This window comes from Taudactylus pleione, unplaced genomic scaffold, assembly GCF_031769625.1.
Source record: "Taudactylus pleione unplaced genomic scaffold, aTauple2 ptg000155l, whole genome shotgun sequence".
Classification (NCBI taxonomy): Eukaryota; Metazoa; Chordata; class Amphibia; order Anura; family Myobatrachidae; genus Taudactylus; species Taudactylus pleione.
The window spans coordinates 728,406-755,774 of NW_028284557.1; the positions used below are offsets into that span (position 1 = coordinate 728,406).

The 27,369-nt window shown below is 44.4% G+C and overlaps 1 protein-coding gene across 1 annotated transcript in view; it reads left to right on the forward strand.

Moving 5' to 3' along the window:
• The window catches only part of SKAP1 (src kinase associated phosphoprotein 1), a 591,854-nt gene that overhangs the window by 392,235 nt on the left and 172,250 nt on the right, over positions 1-27,369 (forward strand). Inside the window, exon 5 of the mRNA XM_088474694.1 lies at positions 22,883-22,948. Coding sequence (XP_088330820.1) covers positions 22,883-22,948 — 66 coding nt within the window. The remainder of the gene's footprint in view (positions 1-22,882; positions 22,949-27,369) is intronic.

Sequence of the window (27,369 nt, forward strand, 5' to 3'; positions counted from 1 at the left end):
GAACCACTGGGCTCAGTGGATATTAAATGGCTAACAGCTAAGACTGTTTTCCTTCTGGCCGTTGCTTCAGCCAGACGTGTTTCTGAGTTAGGGGCTCTTTCTTGTAGACCCCCTTTCTTGGTTTTTCATGGGAACAGGGCAGTGCTCCACACTCGGCCCGAGTTTCTTCCCAAAGTTGTTTCCCAGTTTCATGTTAACGAGGAAATAGTTGTTCCGGCCTTTAACTCACCGGGTCTTTCCGTGGGTGAGGCCTCTTTGGATGTTGTGCGGGCCTTAAGGACTTATGTTGACCGCACTTCTTTGTTTAGGAAGTCGGACGCTTTGTTGTCCTCTATGGCTTCTGTAAAAAGGGTTGGCCTGCTTCAAAGCAAACTTTGGCAGCCTGGATCCGTATGGCTATTTCTGAAGCTTATCTTCATGAAGGCCTACCGGTCCCTCCTTCTCTGAAGGCTCATTCCACTAGGTCTGTGGGTCCTTCGTGGGCAGCTCGACGTGGTGCCTCGGCAGTTCAGATCTGCAAGGCTGCTACGTGGTCTTCTGTCCATACCTTCGTGAGGTATTACAGGTTTGACACCTTCGCCTCTCAGGATGCTTCCTTCGGGCGGCGGATTCTCCTTTCTGCACAGGAGCGTCCCCACCCTTAAAGGATACTGCTTTGGGACATCCCCAAGGTATCCTGTGGATACCCTATGGACCCTGAAGTAGAAAATATGAGATATGGTAAGAACTTACCCTTGTTATCTCTATTTCTACGAAGTCCATAGGGTTCCACAGGACTCCCGCCCTGTCGCACCTGTGCTGCAGATGGGCTTTGCTCTGGTCACCGGTTTTCCGTCTCCCTCTGGTGAGAATGTGATTCTTGTATGTGTCCAGATCTTTGTTCTCTCTCTTCCTTCTCCTCCTCCGGCCTATGGCTTGGTAACTAACTGAGGTGCCTTGGCCCGGAGGCGGGGTATAGGAGGGGGACCTAGTGCATCCTGGGAGGCTGAAAGCTTAACTCTTTGGTGCCCTGCGACTGACGTCACACCTATACCCAAGGTATCCTGTGGAACCCTATGGACTTCGTAGAAATAGAGATAACAAGGGTAAGTTCTTACCATATCTCATATTTTCTGTTGTCACTGTATAATGGAGTCATTTTGGCCTTAAAAAATATATTAATAAGAAATGGCCAGATTGTATTATGGAGTGCAGTATATCTTAATGCACAACATGTCGAACCTTGAAGCGATTGGGCCACATCATCAGAAGACCATATCGTGTTCAACTCCTATCAGCAAAGAACTAGGCTGCCATAGCCGAGGCTGCTCTAGCAACAGTGCCTAGATTTTAAGTGCTTAGTTTAAAGTGTAAATAGAATATTTAAATTGAAGCCAGAGTTATTAAGGAGTTATTACTAACTATACTAGTACCTGGAAGGAACTGTGATGTGATTTATCATTTCTTATCATCCACAGGTAATTAACTACTGCACCCAACATTAACTGCTGCTTGGTTTTTCTATTGCACAGCCTTTAAAATTGATAGGTAATTAACTACTGCACCCAACATATACTGCTGCTTGGTTTTTCTATTGCAAAGCCCTTAAAATTGATAGGTAATTAACTACTGCACCCAACATATACTGCTGCTTGGTTTTTCTATTGCACATCCTTTAAAATTGATAGGTAATTAACTATACAGTATTTCATATTGTTTTAAAATCTGTTTCAAGGCAGGAAATTACTCTGTATCTGTGTTGGTATATTGTCCTCTCACCATTTGTTTATTTGATTGCTGACCCTTTGTTGTGTGAGGAGGGTGTTAGGGGTGGAGTGGAATCAGTGTGGACATCTGGTTTGAGCCATATTTATTAGTTAAGCTGCATACACACACAACGATTTTGTTACCAACGATTTTATGAACGATTTTCTGTCAGATTGTTTAAAGTGTAATGAACGATTTTTTGAACTACAAAAGATTTTTGTAACTTCCCTTATTGAAAATCGTTCCGTCAGAATGAACTACAAACGGGAACGCGCATGAACGATAATCGTTCATCGTTATAACTCAGAAACTGAACGATTTTTTTGAACGATAAAGACGTTGTTATAGTTAAATCGTTCAAAAAATCGTTACGTGTGTATGCATTTTTACTATTGGGCTGCCATAGCCGAGGCTGCTCTAGCAACAGTGCTTACATTTTAAGTGCTTAGTTTAAAGTGTAAATAGAATATTTATTTAAATTTAAGCCAGAGTTATTCAGGATTTAAACAGGAGGAGAACAGAAGGAGAAATTAACAAATCAGCAATTTCTGCTATTAAGGACTGTTTTTAACTACCACCACATTTCCACCATGCATATGGATTGTGCCTGCACCTGGATCCCCAATGCTGCCCGCATCTCTCCTGATCTCCCCATGCACTCTGCTTATCCACTCCAACTATGCCATACTGAACAACACAGCAAGATGTTCCCTCAAATGGACCTTGGTTGCGGCCCCCAAATCATGAGGCTTGGTTCAGTTTTGCTCAACTCATTGTTTTTCTTCTTAAGTTTAGACTAACCTTTCCATAGATGTTATATTACTGTGACCCTTGTATCTAGCCCATCTGTGTCATCCCTGTTTACCAGCCCCCTCCCCTTTAGAATGTAAGCTCTCACGAGCAGGGCCCTCTTCCCTCATGTGCCTCTCATTCACTTAATTATACTTGAATTTACAACAGCACCTAACCCTTGGTTGCTGACACCATGCTGCTTGTTCAAGTGTTATGCAGCAATGTATAAATCATGTATCTGTCCTGCATTGTTTGTACTGTTAATAACTGTTTTCTTGTGTGCTCATTTGTTTATGTACTGTGTAAGGCACTGCGGAACCCTTGTGGCACCATGTAAATAAAGGATAATAATCACTAGAAACTGAAATTACACTGGACATATGAAAACAGGAACATTGAAGACTGAAAAAACATTGCTCTGACAATGGTAGATCCAGAATTTGGTATAAACAACAGGAATCTATGTATACATATTGCCTTTTTTAAATCGTTCAGGCGGGTGTTGTTGGTGTAATGGTGTGGGGAATGTCTTCTTGGCACACATCAAGTCCCTTAACACCAATTGAGCATACAGTATATTTAACAGTGATAGCCTACCTGAGTATTGTTGCTGACCATGGTCATCCCCTTATGACCATAGTCTACTCTAATTCCAGCAGGATACAGTGCCATGTCACAAAGCACATGTCATCCTAAGCTTCTGAATGAACATGACAGTGAGTCAAGTGTACTCCAATGGCCACAGTCACCAAATCACAATCCAATAGTGCACCTATGGGTAGTGGTGGAACAAGAGGTTAGCAGCATGAATATGCAGCTGACAAATCTGTAACAGCTGTGTGATGTTATAATGTGAACATGGACCAGAATCACTAAGGAATGTTTACAGCTCTTTGTTGAATCCATGCCATGAAATAATTCAGGATTTTCTGGAGAATATGATCATACCACCATCATAGCACTGTGAGACTGATTCAGCAAGGATCGCAGTTGCTAATACTCACGTAATTGGGCGATTGTTGCGTACTGCGTATGAATCGCAGTGAGCGAACCGGCCATTGTGATCGGGACTGGATTGCAGCAGCTACGCAGATCCATCGCAGAGTGATTGGCAGGAAGTGCCGTTCGTGGGTGGTGATGGGGGGTGGTCGTGCGAACGCAGGCGTGCCAGTGCGTTTCAATGCTGTTGCATGGGTGCATAAATTATCCACTGCAATACCATACTCGGCCTGAGGTCTCATAGCGTGCGCTGAAGTTAGCAATTCCTGAGTGAGGTCTGACTTGCCTTAACTGTGCGTATGGGTCCGATGTTACCGATTATTTCGCTATGTTGCTAAAGTATACAGATGTAAAGGGAAATGGGCGTCCTTATGTTAGGCTGCGATGGCAATGCGAATGCAATCATTTGCATATCACCGCTGATATTAGCAACTGCATTGCGTGCGTATTAGCAGAATAGAGCTCCTTGCTGAATCAGGCCCTGTATGCACATTTGTAATTTCTAAATGTCAGACATTTATGCAATAAAATGTTGAATGTTCTTTTACAATTCTGATCTTATTTCCCCTCCCTATACTACTTGGATCTTTTGGGCTAAACATGATTTATAAATTTTGTGTCTTTCCATTCTTGTTAAAAAGCGGGTAGGGGTGTCCCTTCTGTGTGAACAAGTGGACTTTAGTGGGTGCAGAAAAATAACATTCTTAATAAAAATCCCCATTCCGCTAGCAGTACTGTCGGGCACAATTCCAGCATTCCCGAGTGGTTTATTGTGCGTGCGTGAACAGGTTGCTGAGTACAGTAAGGGCTCTCTCAGAGTATGCAGGGAGCCCGCAGAGACCTTCGATGTTGATTGACCGGAAGTGCCGTTTGTGGGTGGTGATGGGGGTGGTCGGCCGAATGCAAGCGTGCCTATGCGTTTGCACGCCGTTACAGGGGCGTGCATAAATGAATCTCAGCGGCGCCGCACACAGCTGGGCGCCTCTCTGCGTGCGGGAATCTCTCAAGTCCTGCGGCAGGGTCAGGTCTGCCCTTAGCTTACACGCAGCTTCGATGGCACTCGATGTTCACCATGTTTGCTCTGTCTATCACAGCATAGGTGGGCAGCTTTATGTTTTGCTGGGTGTCTGCTTCTTGTGCTGCGGTCTCCGTGTGTATGCATTGATTAGCATATTCTTGCTAGCGTGCGTTCCTTGCTGAACCAGCCCTCAGTTCCAGTTCTAATAGCACCTGTTTGGAATCGGTATGAAATACCGCTGACCGCATGGCCGGCGGTTCGATTCCCGGCAGCGCCTGGCCGACAAAAGCAGAGTTCCCGGCAGCGGAAGCCCGACAGCGCTGGAAATCCCGATCGTCGCTAAGGTAAGTGTAAACTAACCTAACCCTCCTTAGGGGTGCCAAACCACCCCAAGTGCCTAACCCTAATCCCCCCTCTAAGTGCCTAACCCTAACCCTTCCCCACTGCCTAAACCTAAGTCCCCCGGGGGGATGTCTAACACTGAGGCCCCCCCCCTGGGTGCCCTAAACCTAACCCTCCCCCCCGCGGCGCCTTCGATCGGGATGCCGGGCGCCTGTCTCCCGGCGTCGGGAAAATGTCAGGCGTCTACATCTAGACGCCCGGCATTTCACCCTTGCCGGGATATGACGGTCGGGAAGCCGGCTGTCAGTATTAAGGCAGGCGGGTTCCCGATTGTATACCCACCTGTTTTATGCTGATGGGAAGACTGCATGTATTTATCCTGCTGGGTGTAAAAATGGAATGTGTGGTTATGTGTTAATGACGCACATTGGGTCCCTCATTAAGATTAGAATGATTAGAAGTGTTTGAATGTCACAGAATGACATCATTGTTGTTCATCAGGTGTATGCTTTTATGGCAGCAGTATGCCCATCTGTTTGTGTGACATTCAGAAACATACATGCCATAGCAGTAAGAAATTCAGACTGAAGGGATTCACTCCGTTTATTAAAAAATAAAAAAACGCAATGTAATATAAACCATAATATTACATAGGGGCCTATTCATCATCACTTAATTTTGACAAAAGCAGGTGAAAAAGCACAATTTCACTGCAATTGTTAAAATTAAGTATTCGGGCCATTCATTAAGAAGGTGAAGCAGGAGATATCACAGATATCTCCTACTTACCTTCTGTTTTCGGAATGGCCCGCTGTCCACATACACTAGTATGGGGACAGAATTCATCAAGCTCCGAAAATATATTTTCGGAGGTTGACTGCGGGGGCATTCGCCATCTTCAGTAGTAGTAAAGTAGTACAGTTAAGTAAATTGTGCTCTCATCCTTAGGTTTGGTTATATAGTGGTGGACAGGTTTGTGATTCTGTTTGTGCACATATTTACATTACATTGCCCATAAAGAGTTTGGACCACCAACCTGAGGCACCCCAGGGTAATTTGGCCCCACCCCCTATTTATTTTTGAATTACCAGTTATTTATATAGCGCACACATATTCCGCAGCGCTTTACAGAGAATATTTGGCCATTCACATCAGTCCCTGCCTATTTAAATTTGACCCAATCGCGGCACTTTGCCGTAGGGGTGGGGCTTAATGGCATGAATCATCTGGCCCTGCCCCTTGTCACCACCCTTCTGCTTGTCTTACCCGGGTGTCCCCCAGGAACAGAAATATAAAGGTAGGCAAGTATGCTATGCCTACACATATAACTTCGTATATATGTAATTTTGTTGCTAGATTTACCCTGTTTTGTATCTTTTGCTCTTTACAGCTACCGAAATTTGTAGCGCTTTATAAATAAGTGCTAAATGATGATAATTCTTGGAGATAAGTGACCACTGTGTGTAAATGGCACATTACAGTGTTCTTCAGTGATATGACCCTGAACTCTGTAGTTCATGTATAAAGATCACATCTGCTGTGTGAGCATTCTATCAAACAGCTCTGTCATTTTCTTTGGCACCCTAACTCCTCCTACTTCATATGTATATTTCAGGAAGCTGTTTTTTTCTTCTGCTTTTGGTGTTTTGCTTACACACCAGATCAGCAGTCACAGTGCACATAAAACCACATGCGTGCAGGTCCAGCTGCTGTAGTACCGAAGCCTGACTCTCCAATTCATGAGTGTACTCAGTAGCCCGGCAGGACGCCAGCAAAGTTGCACGTATGTTTCAGAGAGGACCTAATGAGCTGTGGAAAGAGAGCCTGAGATGTACAGTGTTTGTTTTACCATGATAAATGCTGCCATTCTGAGGCAAGCTTTAGTGGAGCCCTTCATGCTCTTCTTAAGCATAAAGTGAAATTTCAAAGTTCCTCATTATTTTCCTAATGTAAAATGTGCTTAATATACTTGGTACTATTTACTTCTTTTTTTTTCTCCATACTCCTAAATACTTCTCCTATATTCACTTCACTCTAAATTCAAGATGTTTTTTACACTGCCAAGGTCTTCCATATTTTAAAGATTTTTCAGTATTCATTAATACGTAATAATATGTAGAAACACACTATTTTAAAGTATTCTAATTTATTATGCGTAGGTATGAAAAAGGTGTATATAAAATGCAATAACGTACTGTACATTATAACCAAATTCAGTAAATATATCATGATGTGGATTGTTGTGTAAGAAGATGTCTAGGCGGTTTTGTATGTGATGTGCTTAGATGCACCTGGTAAAAAGGAAAGTGTTTTTACAAGTTATTTTAAAATGGCATTGGTTACTTGTATCTTATTGACATAACTAGAGTCTCTTTCCAATTTTCTGATGTGAAGGACAAATGTATCATCCCAAACAAGTACTTTTTTTTCACTTTCTACAGTTATAAAACTTCCATACATCCACTAAATCTTGTCTGCAAAGAAGAGCCCTTTCCACTTTTGAATCCTTCGGTCTCTTACAATCCTCCAATAAGAGAATTTGTCTGTCCTCTATGAAGAACTGTAGACAGTAGGCTCTGCCCTTAAGCTACCTATATACTATACAATTATTGGGCCGATTTGCCAATAATCGTGTGATCGCCCTCATTTATTGTATAGTGTGTATGAAGGATCATTTCATCGATGAAACTGTTAGTAAACATCTACACAAATGCATTCCTTCGATTATCTGATCTGACGATCAAGAACGAAAATCTCTGCCTCAATTTCCCGATATCAAGTAGTGTGTGCATTCTCAGTAATCTGGCAATATGTCCTATGTTCTCCTGTCACTTTGTCATCCTCCTTGTGGGTGGACCTATGCAAAAAAGTGTGGTGTGGTGGAAAATCGGTAGCTTCTAATATAAAAATTCATAATGTGTAGCACAGATATTGGGGCTTTCAATTTGAAATCAAAAACTAACAGTGTGTAGCTAGCTTTAGAGAGCCCCATGAACATGCCTAAAAGAGAGATCTGGGAGAGACCTTGGATGCTGAGGATTGTGTAAAAATCCAACAAAACACAGCCTCTAGATCCATTTGTGTAAAGGTAAAACAAAATGCTTGTAAACTTGTATACAGATGGTACCTGGGGCCCGATTCAGACCCACTCGCTAGATGCTTTTGCACGCAGCCGTCATTTGCCAAAGTATGCAAATACCGCGATCTCACGGCAAGACATTAGCACGCCCACTATGTCTTGGAATGCCATTGCTGTGTGTATTTAGATACACACCAGCCTGTCTTAAGATGCCCACTTTCCCTTACTAATACACATCATCTCCAGGAAGTGTATTCAACAATCGGTAACATCGGACCCATACGCAGCACTTGTGGCTGATCATACCCTACGGCAAGCGCTGCGAGTGCTTCAGTGTGTAATTCAGCCATGTGACGTGTATTATGATGCTGCTTCTTAATTATGCACGCCTCTGAAACTGCGTTAAGACACACTGACACGCCTGCGTTCGCACCACCACAACCCCGTTTCCATCGCCCAACCCCTGTCTCCACCCACAAACAGCTCGTCCTGTCACTCATTCTAGCGAGGCGTCTATGTACAGGGTGTGAACGCTTCCCGATCGCATGGACTAGTTTGCGCACGTGCACTGCATCATACGCATGCGCATATTGCAAACATCGGCAGGCTACATGAGAACGCAGCCTAGCGAGCGGGTCTGAATCGGGCACCTGGTTCCCACTAAATGACAAATTTGGCCTGAATTTCAACTTATGCCCTTTTATTTAAATATATATTATTTGGACGCAAATAACCCTTTAATATACATTTGCATCGAAAAAAAATAATTGTGAATTATTAAATAAAAATAGTTTTTATAGTAAGCTTATAAGGACAAGAACATATCCAATTAGAGGAAGAGGATATAAACATTTTCTAGACAGATTGTAGAGGGGGGCAATAATATGATGGTGGGTGTGGACTCTGTTGAGTGGGTTGGGTATGAAATATCGGCAGTCGGGATGCTAGCTGTCAAAATGCCGACAGCAGCATCCCGAAGCTCAGTATCCCGACGGGGTATATAAGTATCCTAACCCGACCCCTTCTGCCTCTAACCCTTCCTTCTTGCACCCTAACCCTCCCCATCCGCACCCTAAACCTCCCCATTAGTGCCTAAACCTAATCCTCCCCCCTTAGTGCCTACCCCTAATCCCCACAGTGGTGCCTAACCCCCCCCCCCCCCCCTCCACCGCGGCTAAGGGCTAAGGCGTCCCGATACACTTACGATCGGGATGGCGGCTGTAACAAAAGATACACAGAAATAGTGTATGAATTAATCCGTTTCATGTGAAAGAAATCAGAAAGGCAGAAACACCTATGTTTTCCAAAGCTTGGTAATTGCCATTCACTTTAATTTTCTTCCTCAAAAGGTTGGACAAAAGGCTAGAGATGGATTGCATTCCTTGCGAATGAGGGCAATACTTATTGCTATCTGTACTCTATCATGATTGTTGTCTCACAAAATGAAAAACACCTGTCTGTCTCCAGTCACCTCTAGCTAATGATTGCTATGGACTTTTCTTGTGCAAACCTAGTATTACTGCTCTAACCTTTTAGACTGCCTCTGCCATCAAAATTATTTTTAAAGTGAAGCTATAATTTCCTAATATTCACTTAATGTTACAACAATTAAACATCAAGTTAATGTGTTTTGTTTTGTTCTGCATCTCTGTCAGTGTCTGCATCAGAGACGTGCGATGAGGTCAATGGCTGGGGAGGCACACATGGAGATGGGTCTGAGTGCTGGGAGCCTGTCTCACCCCCTACTCACTGTAACTCTCCCCTCACTACACAAGCGTCAGTGATCATTGATTCTCCTACCTACATTACTTTGTCTTCTCTTGCTGCTGCTGACTGGGGGCCTGATTCAGGAAGGATCGCTATTGCGATTGTGAAAGCAATCACACACGCAGTTCTGCTGCGAAAGTGTGCTAATAGTTGCTATCGCAAAGCACTCTCACTAGCAACATGCACATCCGTAATACCTAGCAATCCAGCCAAAACCACTCGCACATTTAAGGCAGGTCTGACCATACAACTAAATTGCTAACTTTCCTGCACGCAGTGAGAGCTCAAACTGTGTATGCCATCACAGTGGCAAATTTATGCACCCCCCTGCAACGGCATTCAAACACACTGGCATGCCTGCGTCTCTTCGACCACTCCCTCGTCACCACCCCCTAACAGTACTTCCTGTCAATAACTCTGTAATGGGTCTGCGTAGTCAGTGCGATCGCAGTCCCAATGGCAGTGGTGCCTTTGCGCACTGCATCTGCCATCTGCGTACACTTTAGCAGTTGCAATCCTTGCTGAATCAGACCCTGAGTTCCATTCTCTAAACACTGCAATGCACTTCCAGGTCACATGACACTCTCCTACCTGCTGCTGCTGACTGAGCACTGATCTCTAAACAATGCAGTGCACTTCCTGGTCACATGACACATCCAAAGTGTCCATCAGTGCTCAAGAAACAACCCCATACTTAGAGGCATGCCTCTGTTAGCTCTCTGTGCAGCTTACTGCCATGGTGTGGGCCCGCCAACAGCTCTGCAAGCAGTGTCTCAATATAGAGAAGCTAGGCTGTTGCTGCCTCATCTCTCGTCTCCCTGCAGTCCCAGGGAGCTCCACAAAGCTAGTGAGTGTTAACTATAAAAATGATTACAATAAACAAAGATGATGTTTTTAGATTACAAATATCTTTGTATTATTCTAATCATTTTTATATCAAATCTCAGGAGACAGGGGAGGCTCTGCCTCTCTTGCCTACCCTGGCGGCACAACCCTGGTCTGCATTGCATTGCAATTGAGTCTCACTCTGTGCTTTGTCTTTCTCCATTCACTCATGCTGTCTAAGCTATATACAAAACTATATGCTAATTAGTGATAATACACAGTGAAAAGTGAGATGTCAGTGAGGCAAAAAGCTACATTGATAACTGCTGAAAGTTCTGACAATGCAGCCATATTACTGAAGGTGCATTTACTGTATGTGCATGGAATCATTCTGATGTAAAGAAAATTAATTTTGTTTTATTAATACAGAATAGATAACTATGGTCCTCTTAAATTAAGTCTATCATTAGGTTCTCTAGTGTAATTCCTTGCTTTATGACGCAGCACATAGTTCTAACTCAAGCATTTTGTTCAGCAAGCTATGCTCTTTCTTAGGCTTTCTCTCGACACCCAGCAAGATATAGAGGTACAGTAGGTGGCATTAGAGTGAACTCCCTGGACTAGTCTGACAGTCTGACTCTGCGCTATACCTAGCTGCTAGACTGCATTATGCTCACTCCTGGGCCAGCTTCATGTATGCATCACAATTCTCTCCTGCTGTGCAGGTGGGAAGGGGATGTAGTTAGGATACCGGCGAGCACTATCCCACCTGCCGATATCCCGACAGCAACATCCCGACATGGGACTAAAGATAGGTGTCGAAATCCTGGTTGGTTTAGCGTTAGGGACCCCCGGGGGGGAACTTAGGTTTAGGCACTTCCGGGAGAGTTAGGCACTCCTCCGGAAGGGTTAGGGTAGGGTAAGGGGGGGGTTAGAGTTAATCACCACTAGGGGGGGTTAGGGTTAGGCACCCCTGCACTAACGGGGAGGTTAGGGTTAGGCACATTACATACCAATTCCGGTAGAGCATCTGTCTACAACAAGCCTATGCTCTCTCAAAGACAAATGGGGCACTCCATTTTTACCTGCTTATTACCAAGTGCTCAATGCTGACAACTCTGCTTCAATGCAAAGTTTAAACATGAATATAATTAATGTATGCTTACCATAATAGTATATCTTTGAACATAGATTTAGTTATAGTAAATTGTTTTTACTGTACTATTTGGCAGAAAAGTGGATATTGTTAGGGCACATACCAGAGCTTTAACATCAACCTGCTCTCAGTCCACACAGTAACTGCAACAAGTGTTGTCATATTTAGCACTGTTTGGTTATGTTTTCAAGTTGTGTTCACCTTCCAATTACTGAACGGAAAATGGGCAGATGGTAAACTTTGTCCTTTCTAGTTATAGACACACAAGTTTCTGTCCTGCCATTCTTTTTATGAACAGGATTATTTTTCAATTTTTTTCAGGCATGCCCAAAATAATCAGATCACAATCACAAATCTGTGGCTAGAATTGTTATTGGAAGACATGAACTTTACGTGACTTATCCGTTCTTTTTACTGTGCTGCAAACCAGATTGCTGTACTAATAAATAGCTGATAGTTGTGATTCTGCACCATATCTTTTAATTAAATAGGAAAAAGGAAGGCTGCTGTTCGAGTAGCATCTTGAGAGACAATGATATGGGCTGTTACAGATTAACTTGTTATTTTATTTGTGTAATATTGATTACAAGGCACTACCCTTTATTTTAATACATATGACCAAAAACAGGAGTAGCCCCCTTAAACATAACCACTATAGGGCTAGTGCACAGATTTTCAGCACTTCTATTCTCCATTGTGGAAGATTCTGCAAGAGGGTGATTGAGGTTTTGCTAATTACAGGTGATGGAAATTGTAGTGCTGATGGTGGTCAGTCACCTGTTAGTTGCATTAACCATGGGCACAACTACCATAGGTGCAAGGGGTGCAGCTGCTATGGGGCCCAGAGCTTACGGAGCCCATCTTCCTTGTCAAATGACATGTGTTATATACATTTTTCACTGTGGGTGGTACATAAGGCCCCTTACAAACTATTGATATGGGGTCTTCACATATCTAGTTACGCCCCTGACACCAACAAATTGTATTTAATGACCTAGTATAGCAGGTTGTACACTAGAGCTCTCATAAAACTGCATGTAGCATAACTGTTTTTGTTCATAGGTAAGTTCAGCAGTTTTCTATCTAGCTCCACCAAGTTTGACATGGTGGCATAGTTTGACAAGGATTAGGTTTTTGCCAAGGTTTGAACTTCAGGGCCGCACACTGTCACTCAATCCCATAAAACGGAGACACTCTTAAATTACACAGGTTCTGGGGCTGAGGGGCTGGCTTCATACACACTCTGGCAGGCTCATGAGCAGCTCAGCACTTGTTACATTCCACTCGATACATTCAGACTGTGGCTGACAGCATATTCAATCCACAATCTGTGATCCTGGCAAAACTTAGCATATGGATATTATAAACAACAGGGGAGATTGATCGCAGCCACACAGTGCCACTGCGGATGCGCTCCCTTCTGTCCGGGTACGGGTCTCCAGTCCTGACATTTCTCCCTGATGGCAGCCCTGCTAGACATGGTGTTCAATGTTAGTCTGCAAAGTGATTTCAGGGGGTGATTCAGCTATGGACGCAGTGACAGGGATCATGCAGATTCCTGATTATCAGGAATTTGTGAATGGTGCCTGACCCATACAGCGCATGCGCAGTACGGGTCGACAATTCCACACGCAGTCCTGCAGCAGACTGTCAGTTATTTACAGTCTACTGCCTTTTCTGGCTGGGGAGTGGGCTGCGACGGCCTCCATTTCCCAAAATGGAGGTGTGTCGCCACCGTGGGGGTGAGGGGGGAAGTGGAGAGACCAGGATCTCTATTGGCTGACAGTAATTTCCTGCCCTCTTTTACTCATCTGCGGTGGCCAGCTTGCGAAACCACATGGTCACTCAGCCGGCCGAAGGGATTGCATATGAACCAATGCTGCATCCTTGGACGCAGCTCAGATCAGCAATGCATGCAAGGGGCGTGACGCCTCCTGCAGCATTACCATATTACAGCTATTGCAGCTGCTACCATATTAGCAGCTGTGATAGCATATCTGTCCGCAGCTGAATCACCCCTTCTACTCTGCAGTGATTTCTGAAACTCAAGTGATTTTGGAAGCTATACTGATTTCTGTTCTGTACAGTAAGTCAGTCTGCTCTTGATATACGCCATTGCAAACGGTATGAGAATACGCCAGCCTGCGCTGTCATTTACTCCTAATTTGCATAGTTATCCAGGTTATAGACGAGGACAATGTAACAAAAATTAAGGCTGAGGGTGTAGTGTACTTCAGGGTCCAGTCTTCAACCTTGGGCAACGCCGGTTATCCCAGCTAGCATACAATACAAAGCAACATGTTCAATGTTTCTTTATTTTGTTTAACCTCCATATTAACTGCAGAAGTTATGCAAGCTATTAATCCTTGGGCTCTTCTGTACAGGAAGGTCACAATCTCATATTTAAAAACAGTACTGTACTGTTAAGGGTAGCTGATCTTTTGTTGAACCACTCATCTCTGCGTACATGTAGCCCTGAGTCCAAGGTTTATCTCCCTGTAATTTATACAGCGGTTTCATGCCTGTGACATTCTTGTGGGGATACAGAAAGCCCCATGCTGCTAATGGACTGAAAGTAAATGAAATTAAATAAGCGCAGCAAAGCTCATCAGCAGTGTCTCCCCCCTGGGTAATTCAATTCCTGAGTGCACTGTGATGGGCGCGTGTGGCACACTCTGAAATCCTGCTGCGGGCGGGAGGCTTAACATCTAAATAAAACTTTTTACTGTGGCATTTGTTATGCTCTTGCCAGCAGGGTCCTGGATGCTAGTGTGGGGACAGTAATGTAATATTCATATTTCCTCCCATGTTGTGCGCTGCCATATAACAGAATACTAAATATTCCATAAATATGCATCGCAGTTTAAATAAGCTGCCTTGAATTTTAATTTCCATGCAAATTTTTTTTTTATTAACAGCTTGGCTGCCCAACTGTAACACTTCTCTGTCTCGAGAGAAGCAGTGATCATAAATCTAGTGACCCAAGCGCTCTGTGACTGATCTGTGCTGTGTTTCCATCTGAGCTTTTTTTTTTGTATGCACAACCAAATATGTCAGCAGGTCAGGCAAATGTTTAGCTTCTGCTAGTCGCCGAGTTACTGGAGATGACTAAAATGTGTAGTCTAATGTTAGACCAATGTTTCCTACCAACTTACTTTTTTTTTTTTTTTTTTTAACATCTTTTTATTAGAATTTTTCAAAAGTGAATTACAGTGGATAGGAAAGGTATAAATATACAGTATATTAAAAGGAATGTCAGTGACACAAACACAAAGCGTACATATCAAGGCACCCAAAAGTATAAACATTGTGCCCTTCCCAATACAAAGATAAGACTTCAGCAAATCCCATACTGTAATTCAGTATATACGGGGAAGGAAGAAGATTGGAGGGGGGGGGGGGGGTGGAGGAGTATGAGCAACCATTATCCTAAAGAGTGCATTTAAGAGCATCATAAAATCTAGAAGTAACAATGCTCTTGTGACAAATCCAGATCAGGCCAAAGAGCATAACAAAGTTGTACATAGAAATGTAAAAACAGGACTCCCCCGCCAAGTGCGTGCGTTCTCTCCTTTGTGTTGCTTGCTGAATCAGGCCCTCAGTCTCTGCCTATTAATCTAGGAACACTTCACTACCTGGGGAATGAATTTCAGTACCCTGCATTTGGATCCCACAATTTGGTGGATCTTCCTGGGGAATCAGCTTTCTGATTCCTGGGGACCCACTCTGAATAGCCCTTTCAGCTTTACTTTTACTGCTGACCTTGTGGAACATAGGTGGGTGTTGGACGCCACAGGGTCAGCAATTCAATAATCCATGTCCATCCTAGCTAGAACTGGAGGTCAGTTGAAGCATAGTTAAATTTACAAATCAGGACAGGGCTGAGAGTCTCCTCTTGCCCTGCCATCGCTATAGGCTCAAAGATACATCAGGCCATATTTGAACTAGTTGGGAATTATGATTAGTGGATGTATGGCTCATTTTGAAGTTAGGGAACAGGTTGAGCATCCCCCTCCTCCTAGGCCCACTCCTTCCACTAGTTTCCATTTTATATACCATTTTTTCTTTTGTTACCCTTCTGGTGTAATCTGATATGTCCATTTTCTTTGGCCTTCGGGGGTTTGTTAACTACACAGTATTTACATTCTTTCTTCCGTGCTCTACACACACTATTCGAATAGTTTTATTTTTTTTTACCCCTTTTTAGACCTACAGTCAGGTGCATAAATATTGGGACATTGACAGAATTTTCATATTTTGGCCTCTATTCACCACCACAATGCCTTTGAAATGAAACAAACAAGATGTGCTTTAACTGCAGACTTTCAGATTTAATTTGAGGGTAATTACATCCAAATCAGGTCAACGGTGTAGGAATTACAACGGTTTCTATATGTGCCTCCCACTTTTTAAGGGGCCAAAAGTAATGGGACTATCAACTCAAAAGCTATTTCATGGACAGGTGTGGGCTATTCCCTCGTTATTTCATTATCAATTAAGCAGGTAAAAGGTCTGGAGTTGATTCTAGGTGTGACATTTGCATTTGGAATCAGTTGCTGTCGACTCTCAATATGAGAACCAAAGAGCTGTCACTATCAGTGAAGCAAGCCATCATTAGGCTGAAAAATCAAAACAAACCCATCAGAGAGATAGCAAAAACATTAGGTGTGGCCAAATCAACTGTTTGGAACATTCTTAAAAAGAAAGAACGCACCGGAGAGCTCAGCAACACCAAAAGACCCGGAAGACCACGGAAAACAACTGTGGTGAATGACAGAAGAATTATTTCCCTGGTGAAGAAAAACCCCTTCACAGCAGTTGGACAAATCAAGAACACTCTCCAGGAGGTAGGTGTATATGTGTCAAAGTCAACAATCAAGAGAAGACTTCACAAGAGTGAATATAGAGGGTTCACCACAAGATGTAAATCATTGGTGAGCCACAAAAACAGGAAGACCAGATTAGAGTTTGCCAAACAACATCTAAAAAAGCCATTACAGTTCTGGAACAACATCCTATGGACAGATGAGACAAAGATCAACTTGTACCAGAGTGATGGGAAGAGAAGAGTATGGAGAAGGAAAGGAACTGCCCATGATCCAAAACATACCAACACATCAGTGAACATGGTGGTGGTAGTGTCATGGCGTGGGCATGTATGGCTGCCAATGGAACTGGTTCCCTTGTATTTGTTGATGATGTGACTGCTGACAAAAGCAGCAGAATGAATTCTGAAGTGTTTCGGGCAATATTATATGCTCATATTCAGTCAAATGCTTCAGAACTCATTGGACGGCGCTTCACAGTGCAGATGGACAATGACCCGAAACATACTGCAAAAGCAACCAAAGAGTTTTTAAGGCTAAAAAGTGGAATGTTATGCATTGGCCAAGTCAATCCCCTGACCTGAATCCGATTGAGCATGCATTTCACTTGATGAAGACAAAACTGAAGGGAAAATGCCCCAAGAACAAGCAGGAACTGAAGACATTTGCAGTAGAGGCATGGCAGAGCATCACCAGGGATGAAACCCAGCATCTGGTGATGTCTATGCGTTCCAGACTTCAGGCTGTAATTGCCTGCAAAGTATTTGCAACAGAGTATTAAAAAGTGAAAGTTAGATTTAGGATTGTTTAGTTTGTCCCATTACTTTTGGCCCATTAAAAAGTGGGAGGCACATATAGAAACCGTTGTATTTCCTACACCGTTGACCTGATTTGGATGTAATTGCCCTCAAATTAAATCTGAAAGTCTGCAGTTAAAGCACATCTTGTTTGTTTCATTTCGAAGGCATTGTGGTGGTGAATAGAGGCCAAAATATGAAAATTCTGTCAATGTCCCTATATTTATGTACCTGACTGTATGTTGTTAGTAATAGTTACTATGTCATATCTGTTACTCAATTTATTCCTCATGGTATCTCAATTTCTAAACAGAGAAGGTTTAAGACCTATCACCACCACCTCCGAAGGTTTTGTATTCTCCCTCATACATGTGATTACCTCCTTTTTTTTATTATTTATTTTAATAGTGTTTGTTCAAATTACACCTGACTCTCTCTGGCCTTCACTCCGGAGACGGTCACACTCCTTTTTGGTTATGAAAAATGAGAAAAGTAATTGAAGCGTAGGTTTTATTATATTGTCATAATCAGTGGCGTAACTAGAGTATTTGGAGCCCAGGGCAAATTTGAAAATGGAGCGCCCCCCCCCCCCCTAACACAGCGATATGTGCGCGCGGCAAAAAATGGGCGTGGTCACTTAAAAATGGGGCGTGTCAACATGACACGCCCCTTTATTTTCACGCTGAACATTCCTATCCATATGCATCTTAACCCCAGTAGTACCCCTTATACAGTACCCCCAGTATGCAGTTGTGGTCCCTCTTATGCAGGCCCATAGTAGTGCCCCTTATACAGTACCCCCAGTAGTGGCCCCCAAAATGCAGTGCCCCACATAGTGTTCCCCTTATGCAGTGCCCCCAGTAGCAGTCCCCACAATGCAGTGCGCCCAGTAGCAGTATCCCCTTATGCAGTGCCCTTTATATGGTGCCCCCAGTAGTAGTCCCCCCCCTATGCAGTGCCCTTTATATAGTGCCCCCAGCAGTAGTCCCCCCCCATGCAGTTTTCCCAGTAGTGGTCCCCTTATGCAGGCACCCTGTAGTGATCCCCCCTATCCAGTGCCCCCTGTAGTGGCCCTTCCTATTATTGCCCCCAGTAGTGGTCCCCCGAGTGCAGTGCCTCTAGTAGGCCCCTTTCATAATGAACCCAGTGGTAGTTCCCCCCCAAGTAGTAGTCCCCAGTAGAGTAGGTGCTCCCAATGGTGCCCCCAGTAGTAGCCCCCCCAGTAGAGGTCCTCCCAATGGTGCCCCCAGTAGTAGCCACCCCTCCCCCAGTAGAGGTCCCCCCAGTAGTAGCCACCCCTCCCCCAGTAGAGGTCCCCCCAGTAGTAGCCACCCCTCCCCCAGTAGAGGTCCCCCCCAGTAGTAGTCACCCCTCCCCCAGTAGAGGTCCCCCCGGTAGTAGCCACCCCCCTCCCCCGTTGTGCAGATAGGTTACAAAAAAATATATATATATGTATATCTATAAAAATATACTTACCTGAATCTCTGCTCCTGGTCCTGATCGCGACGCTGCTCCCGCCCGGGTGGGCGCGCTCAGCATTATGGGACTGACGTCATGACGTCAGTCCCATTACCCACTGCAGGAGCCGGACGGAAGTCCGGCTCTTGCAGTGGGTGCTGCAGCAGTCGATGAGAGTCTATCTGACTCTCATTGGCTGCTGTTTAACACACGCATCGCCGCCAGCGCTGGCGGCGATGCGTGTGTTATGCACAGCCTGAGCCCGCCTTCTGGGGGAGGGAACGGGCTCAGGCGTGTAGCACAGGACCAGCGCTGAAAGCCTAGCGCCGGTCCTGTGTAAATGTGTAGCGCTGACCGCACTCATTGCAGTCGGCGCTACACTGGCTAACTAGGGCGGGCGGGCCGGTACCGTGGCCGGCGGCGCCCCCCCGCGCCGCCGGTCCAACGGCGCCCAGGGCACGAACCCCGCCCGCCCTGCCCTAGTTACGCCACTGGTCATAATCACCATGGCTATGGTAATGATTCCTTTCATAGCAAATCCGCTTATAACAAGCGGAATTGGGCTTCTTTTTTTCACGAGTTGCTTGTTTTTTTTTTTATGGTTGCTTGTTGCTTGTTTTTTAAGGTAGCTTGTTTTTGGGATTGTTTTTTTTGTGCATTGCTGAGGCACCCCTGGAGGTAAGTGTGTGTGTGTGTTTTTTTTTACACCTGTAGTGACTGTAAGGAGGGAGGTTGTGTCTGGGGAATAGAGAGCTGTAGCCAGTGGACAGGGTGAAGTTGGAGGGGGCAGGTAAGAGGGAGAGGTAAAATAGATGATGGAAATGAGGCAGGTACATCTGGGTGAGTTAAAACTACTGAGGCTGTTAAAGAGAGGGGATAATGGCATTAGACAGATGACAGGAATGAAGGAGGATGAACACTAGATGATATGTCACCCAATCCTACTGATCGGACCGACATATCGTCCTCATCAGCCAGTGTGTACCCACTATTCACGAACCTGCACACTCCCACGGGTCGTCCAATGGGGTCGTTCTTTTGGCCTGCATGTAGGGCCGATGGAACGACCCAGATGCCAATGCTTGCATAGTGGAAGGAGCCAGTGCCCGACATATTGGGTGTTCGGTCACCGCATCGTGCAGTACGTTTCAACCGCACAATATTTATTACATGGTTGGGCGTCAAATCGCTTGGTACACACATCGGCAAGTGTGTACCCAGCTAAAGACTGACATGGTAATGAGGTATGAAAAGAGGGAGGAGGTAAAATATGGAGGCTGGTGTAGAGGGAGAAAAGCAATAAAGGCATATAGTAAGGTTGTGCACACACTAAAATATTTAGGTTAGTGAAGGGGGGAATAAAGGAAGTTAGGTAGCTAGATAGTGAGGACAAAGAGACACCCCCATAAATTGGGCTTTTTTATTGGGCTATTTATGATTGGTTTGGGCTTGTTTTGGGCTTCTTTTTTTCTTATTGGTTGCTTATTTTTAATTTCAGAGTTGACAACACTGATTCCTTTCAGGTTTTCTCAACTGTTATGGAGCATACACACGGTCAGATCTGTCAGATGAACGATTTTAACAAAGATTTGAAAGATTTTTGACTGCATTAAAATGAATGGAATCGTCCAAGTCTGACTGCAAACACATCAGATGCCGGATATCGTTATCTGACCATCGGGAATGCGCATCGTTCAAATCGTCAGATATGTCAGATTTTCCTTCAGATATGAACGATTGAACGATTTTTTTAATTATCGTTCAGATCTGAAGAAAAATCTGACCGTGTGTATGCACCATTACATGTTTGTATTCTCTATTTGAAACATATTATCCATGTGTTGTATCCTTACTTCTTCGATACATTTGTGTTTTCTCTTTCTGCCATAGTATACTCCAGTATGTTATTGTTACCAATTTTGTATCCATGTTTATTTTGTGATACTGTTATTGTAAACTTTCCTTTAATTGCTCTAACATGCTATGTTTAAAAAAAAAAAAAATGTAAAAACAATCTATGCACCATTCAAACTTATACAAAGGGAGGCCATCTATCAAGAGAGTTGTCTGTAAAGGTTCCAGGACGTGGTTTAAAAATTTTTGAGAATCTTGGTTTGCACAGAGTAGTCTAGCGTCTCAAGGTATTTAACCCACTTCTTAGAAATGAAGGGCCATTCCCAATTTCAGATCTAGGAAGGTAGTCTTTCTATCAAAATATAACTTTTTCAGAAGAATAAATTTAACTGCTTCAAGAAAAGGTGTGATAGACATGGTACAGTTACACAATATAACTTTTTTAGCAAAGGTAACAATGACCGTGAGCAGAGGAATGATATGTTTAATCTTCGGGCCCTGGTTCAGAGCCGCTCGCTGCTGGCGGGCGCTCGCTCTGAATGTGGGCGTTTTTTTTTCTCCGGCTGCTCGTAAAGCTGTGGGAGACCACCCACAGCTTGTGCGAGCAGCCAGGAGACCATCGCGATTATCGCGACCATCGGGGCTTGCGACGAGACCCTGGTGTAGGGTCTAGGTGCCGCAAGCCCGAGTGGACTTCCTGCACTAATAGAGTAAGAAGTCCACTACTGTCATCAGTAGTGATGTCGGTAAGCCCTACTACAAACGCCAGGTGTTCCTAAGGGAACGCCTGCGTTTGTCCGGCCACCCTCCCTACCCGCCCATAAAACGTCAACATCGACATCCGCCCCGTCTTGTTGCGAGCCCCGTAGCGACTGAACTTCAGTCCCTCAGCGGAGCTCGCACATGCCGGACGTGGCGTGTGCGTAGTGGGCAACCATCGGGTTGCTTGCGAACGGCTCTGAATCGAGCCCCTAGGTCCTAATTAGAGAAATTGGCACAAAGCATTGCTAAGAGATCTCTGCAAAGAGTCAAGTGAAAAACAGAATTAATAAAACGTTATATTTTTTTCCCCGGAATTTACGAATTTTTGGACATGAACAAAGATTATGAAAAAAAGGTGGCATTAGCACGCCTACATTTTGAGACACATACCCTACCTCCCCCTGCACCATGTATACTAACTTAAGGCCCCCATACACTGTGCAATATGCACCTTGCGATCCGACAGCCGAAATATCGGGCATTCCCTACACACGAAGCAATCGGGTGGCCGACCGCCCGATATGCTGGCACCCCCACCCGCATAGCACTGCATGGGATCGTACATCGCATTCCCAGATCAAGTGGACATGCAGTAAGATCTGGAGATCTGCATTTGCAAATCTGGCCAATATCATGCCCACAGACCGTACGATACAGCAGCGATATCGTACCAATCCGTCGGATCGGCTGCTATATCGCATCGTGTATGGGGGCCTTTACTAAACTTGAAATGCAAATTGGTTTTAGCTTATAGAAATATTAGATAGAGATGTAAAGCTTTCTGGATTTTGCTAAAGAGCTGTTACTGAAGGTAGTCATTTTGATTTAGCCACTCTGAGCCTAAGGTAGACACTCTACAGCAGCGTTTGCCGTGAGCAGTTGTCAAGTGTGCCCCGAGGTCAGAGCTGACTTTACTTGTACTGCTGGCCCAGACAGTGTTGGGCTCTTCGGAAAGCCAAAGTGATTTTTTTTTTCTTCCTGTGGGGGCCAGCCAATGCGATTGTTCTTTTTTCTGTGGGGGCCAATATGTGTGTTTGTTTTCTTTCTGTGGAGACCATTTTGTTTTATATTTTTTTCAATGGGGCCATTTTGTTTTATTTTTTTTTCTGTGGGGCCCAATGTGTTTGTTTTTGCTCTGTGGGGGCCATTGTGTTTAAATTTTTTCTGTGGGGGGCAATGTCTGTTCTTTTTCCTGTGTGGGGCCAAATTGTGAGTGTTTTTCCGTGGGGCCAATATGTGTGTGTGTGTTTTTTTTCCCGTGAGGGCCTGATGGTGTGCCTTAGCAATTTTAAAATCTTGTTTGGGCTGCCACGAGTTGAAAACGGTTTAAAAGCTGCTTTTTCAGTTATCAACTTGCATTTCAGATGTACTGATCATTTAAGCAACATATTTCAGGTTACTTCGTTCCATGGTTGTTATGTAACTTATTTAAAAAAAATAATTTTTTTTTTCTTTTATCAGATTCCGGAGATGTAGATCAACCTGAACAGGTTTTAAAGCATGGCTATCTGGAAAAAAGAAACCGAGGTATGGTAACATTTCAACTCATACATGAGTATACTGGATAGTCTCCTGAATGGGGTACTTGGTAGGCATTGCACTTCAAGAACCCTGTGTGAAGAGGAGTAGTCAATAAGTATAGTATCAGCAGAGACTGTAGCACAAGTGGTGTCACACAGGAGTTTGTCCATCCAGAAACCATGTAGCATGGTTCTGATATGAAATACTTTTGTGTGACAGGGAAAGAACATTCTATTGATACTGATGTGTTGAATCCATTCATAGCTTCAAAATGCTAAATGTTTCTGAATGGAAAAATAGTAGTAATTTGCTCCTGTGTGATGCCACCCATACAATTCTTCAAGAACACATTTACTGGCCTGTTATCATGGCAATTTGAAATATTCATCACTCCCAGAGGTGTTCTGATTTCAACCTGGGAGGACAGCCCAGAAATGTAGTTATAGAAATAGTGCCTTAAACATGGCATGTTAGCAGTAGATTGAAAATACCATACTCTATTTCAGGTGGTTATAAAAACTGGTGCATGTATAGCTATCAACAATGAAAGCTTGTAGTAACCTGTGCTTGAAATACAGCTGCTGGAGTCATACCCACCCTGAAAACATGATCTGAGCCAAAAGAGTAGGAAGACCAAACAGCACTCTAAATAGCTTGAATAGAAACAAAAAATGGCAGCTGCTCAATCAATCTAGCAGCACTAATCAGGTGCATTAAAGGGAGGGGTCATACTAAGTAGAAAAAGGAGGGGGATTTAACCCCCTATTGTTCCTCAGCACACTGAATAGTACTTGCAACAATATATGAAGACTATATGGTCATAGAAATTCAGAGATATTAGTTGCATGCATTTGCAAATACATGGAAAGCTGCTAGGCCTCGTCACGGTTTCTCTGTCACTAGCAGTCCCTAACATTAGGAGGTTCATGTCCGGGGCGCAGTGCACCCCGAAAAACGTCCAGCCCAGGACCCCCCCAGGGCATCACACGAAAAATGGAAAAAGAGTGACAGTGCAGTGTAAAGTATAGAAGTGTAAGGCTAATTAATGAGTGTTGGAAAAAGGGGTTAAAATATATGTGAAATATTACATGAAAAAAATACAAACATAATATGTGATGTAAAAAGCAACTATGTGTATTAAGTGGTGATGCCATGAGGGGGCCCAGCCAGACCAGCCCCGGGAGCCCAACGCCCGAACGCTCACCCCAAATGTAAAATATGCCAATTATAAGGCCTCATGATAAAGGCACATATAAATTTTATCAAATGTAAGGCCTCCTGATAACTTTACACTGCACTGTCACACTTTTTCCATTTTTCGTGTAATGCCCTGGGGGGGTCCTGGGCTGCGCACTGGACGTGAACCTCCTAATGTTAGGGACTGCTAGTGACAGAGAAGCCATGTCGAGGCCTAGCAGCTTTCCATGTATTTGCAAATGCATGCAACTAATATCTCTGAATTTCTATGACCATATAGTCTTCAAATATTGTTGCAAGTACTATTCAGTGTGCTGAGGAACAATAGGGGGTTAAATCCCCCTCCTTTTTCTACATAGCTTGAAAAGAGTCTGTGGATCCTTACTTCCAACTGAACAGGAAAGGTCCATCGTTTTCCCACAGTTTTCTGTCTTGGTATTTAAAGTGAAGAAAGAGAGAGACACAACAATAGTGTGTCTAAAGAGAACTTCCTAAAGGCATAGCACTCGCCTACTTGAGGTGGTATATATGCCTTGAAAGGTTTTTTCTTTTCATATATATCCTCAGAGTCACATGGTCTCTCACATATATGTAAACATATAGGACAAACTATCTTGATGTAGCATCCGAATAAATATTAAATCAGAAAACGCCTCCAGTAGATTACACTCACCATATATATATTATTATTATTATCCTTTATTTATATGGCGCAACAAGTGTTCCGCAGCGCCTTACATAGTACATAAAACTAGTAAGTGAAAAAGAAACTAGTAAATTACAGTGCAGGACAAGGACACGACTTATATACATTGCTGCAATAGCGATTAAAGCACTCACAATAATTAGCAGGGAGTTGGCAGTCAAGTGTTAGGTGCCCTTATGGGGAGTAAGGAGTAGAAGAAAATGTAAAGAGAAGCACATGAGGGAAGAGGTCCCTGCTCGAGAGAGCTTACATTCTAAAGGGGAGGGGCAGACAGACAGGCATGACACAGAAGGTGTAGATAGGGAGGAAAGGGCATGAAGTGGGTTAGGATGAGTGCTGGAAGGCCTTGATGAAGTAATGGGTCTTGAGAGCCCGTTTGAAGATTTGTAGAGAGGTGGAGAGTCTGATAGGAGAGGTAGAGCATTCCAAAGGTAGGGAGCAGCACGGACAAAATCTTGGATGTGGGAGTAAGTAATCAGTTGGTCAGAGAGGCGGCACGCATTTGTTGAGCGAAGTGGGTGGGCGGGAGTGTGCAGGGAGAGAAGGTCAGAAATGTATGTGGGAGAGGATTTGGTGAGGGCTTTGTAGGCGAGTGTAAGAGCCTTGTATTGGCATCTGAAGGGGAAGGGGAGCCAGTGTAGGGCTTGAAGGAGAGGGGAAGCAGATGTAGAACTCCTGGAGAGGAAGACGAGCCGAGCAGCAGCATTGAGAACCGACTGTAGTGGAGAGAGGTGAGAGACTTGGAGGCCAGCTAGGAGAAGGTTACAGTAGTCCAATCTGGAGATGACCAGCGAGTGGATGAGGGTTTTAGTGGCGTCCTGGGTGAGGAAGGGTCTAATCCTGGAGATATTTTTTAAGTGGAAACGGCAGGACTGCTAGAGGTGCTGAATGTGTGGTTTAAAGGAGAGGGAGCAGTCTAGGATGTCACGGCCAGGGTATTTCAGCATGGCGCTAGGCGGGTGTTACCTGTGAGGTCGTTGTGGCGCGGGCTGTCTGGTGGTGGAGCTGGTGTCTGGCGGGGGGCTTTGGCTACGCACGTTGTTGTGCGGGCCTGTTATCACTCTGCGCTGGTAAGGCCTGGCGGCGTCTCCGTTCCGTTTGGATTGGGCGCCGCCATCTTGCCTTCTGGCCATGTGATGCGGCTGGCCAATCCTGGTGAGTCACATGTTCCCTCCGGCCAGTAACACCACGGCATGGGGTATTTAGGAAGGGTCAGTGCCTTCCTTCTTTGCCAGTGCAACGTGTATCTCAGCCTAGCTTAGAGGGAGTTCTCTGTGCTTATCCTGTTCCTGTGAATTTGCTGTCTCCCAGTCTGCCTGTCAGCTCCTAGCTTCCGTTGGACTACCCCGCTTCCTCCATCACCCTTGCCCATACCTGAGTGCCTGAGCCTGCTGACATCCTGCTCATTGCCTTAGTTCACTACCTGCATACCTGGCTATTATTTTCCTGCATCACTACCTGCATACCTGGTTGATTATTTTCAGTCTCACTACCTGCACACCTGGACAGGTCTAATTGTTTCTACTTGGACATTAACCCATTACTCCCACCACAGAACTCTTGTGCACATTTATATATTCCTGGACTTTTATTTACTGCCATATTTTAGGTCTTCTCAAGCACTTATTAAAAAACCTAGGTTTTTATTCAAATCCGCTTCTGTGATCGCTCCTGCTACCACCCCGGGTCCACAAACAACCCAGAACATAACATAGTATAACTCCAAGACAGCGCACTTTGGGGCTAGAGGAGATAGTTGTGCCATCAATAGATAATGAAATTGTGGGAAGTGAGGTAGTGGAAGAGGGTGGGAAGATGATCAGTTCGGTCTTAGACATGTTAAGTTTAAGAAAGCGCTGGGAGATCCATGAAGAGACAGCAGAGAGACAGCTGGAGATACGGGTGAGGAGCTCAGGGGAGAGCTCAGGGGTGGAAAGGTAAATTTAAGTATCATCAGCATAGAGATGATATTGGAGGTCAAAGGAGTTTATGAGTTCACCTAAAGAGGACGTATATAGGGAGAAAAGGAGAGGTCCAAGAACAGAGCCTTGGGGAACTCCTAATGTTAGTGGAAATGGGGGGAAGAGGAGTCATGAGAGGAGACAGATGAGGAACAATCAGAGAAGTACGAGGACAGCCAGGAGAGGGCAGTGCCACGTAAACCAAGAGAGTGAAGGATTTGCAGGAGGAGAGGGTGATCTACAGTGTCAAATGCAGCAGAGAGGTCAAGGAGAATGAGCAGAGAGTAGTGGCCCTTGGATTTGGCAGTATGGAGGTCATTGCTCACTTTCGTGAGGGCAGTTTCAGTAGAGTGGAGAGAACGGAAGCCAGATTGAAATGAGTCAAGGAGGGAGTGGGAGGAAAGAAAGGTGGTAAGGAGGTTGTAAACAATACGCTCAAGGAGTTTGGAAGCAAAAGGGAGAAGAGAAATGGGTCAGTAGTTGGAGAGTATGTTAGAATCAAGGGTAGGTTTTTTAAGAATGGGGGAGACAAGGGCATGTTTGAATGCAGAAGGGACAGTGCC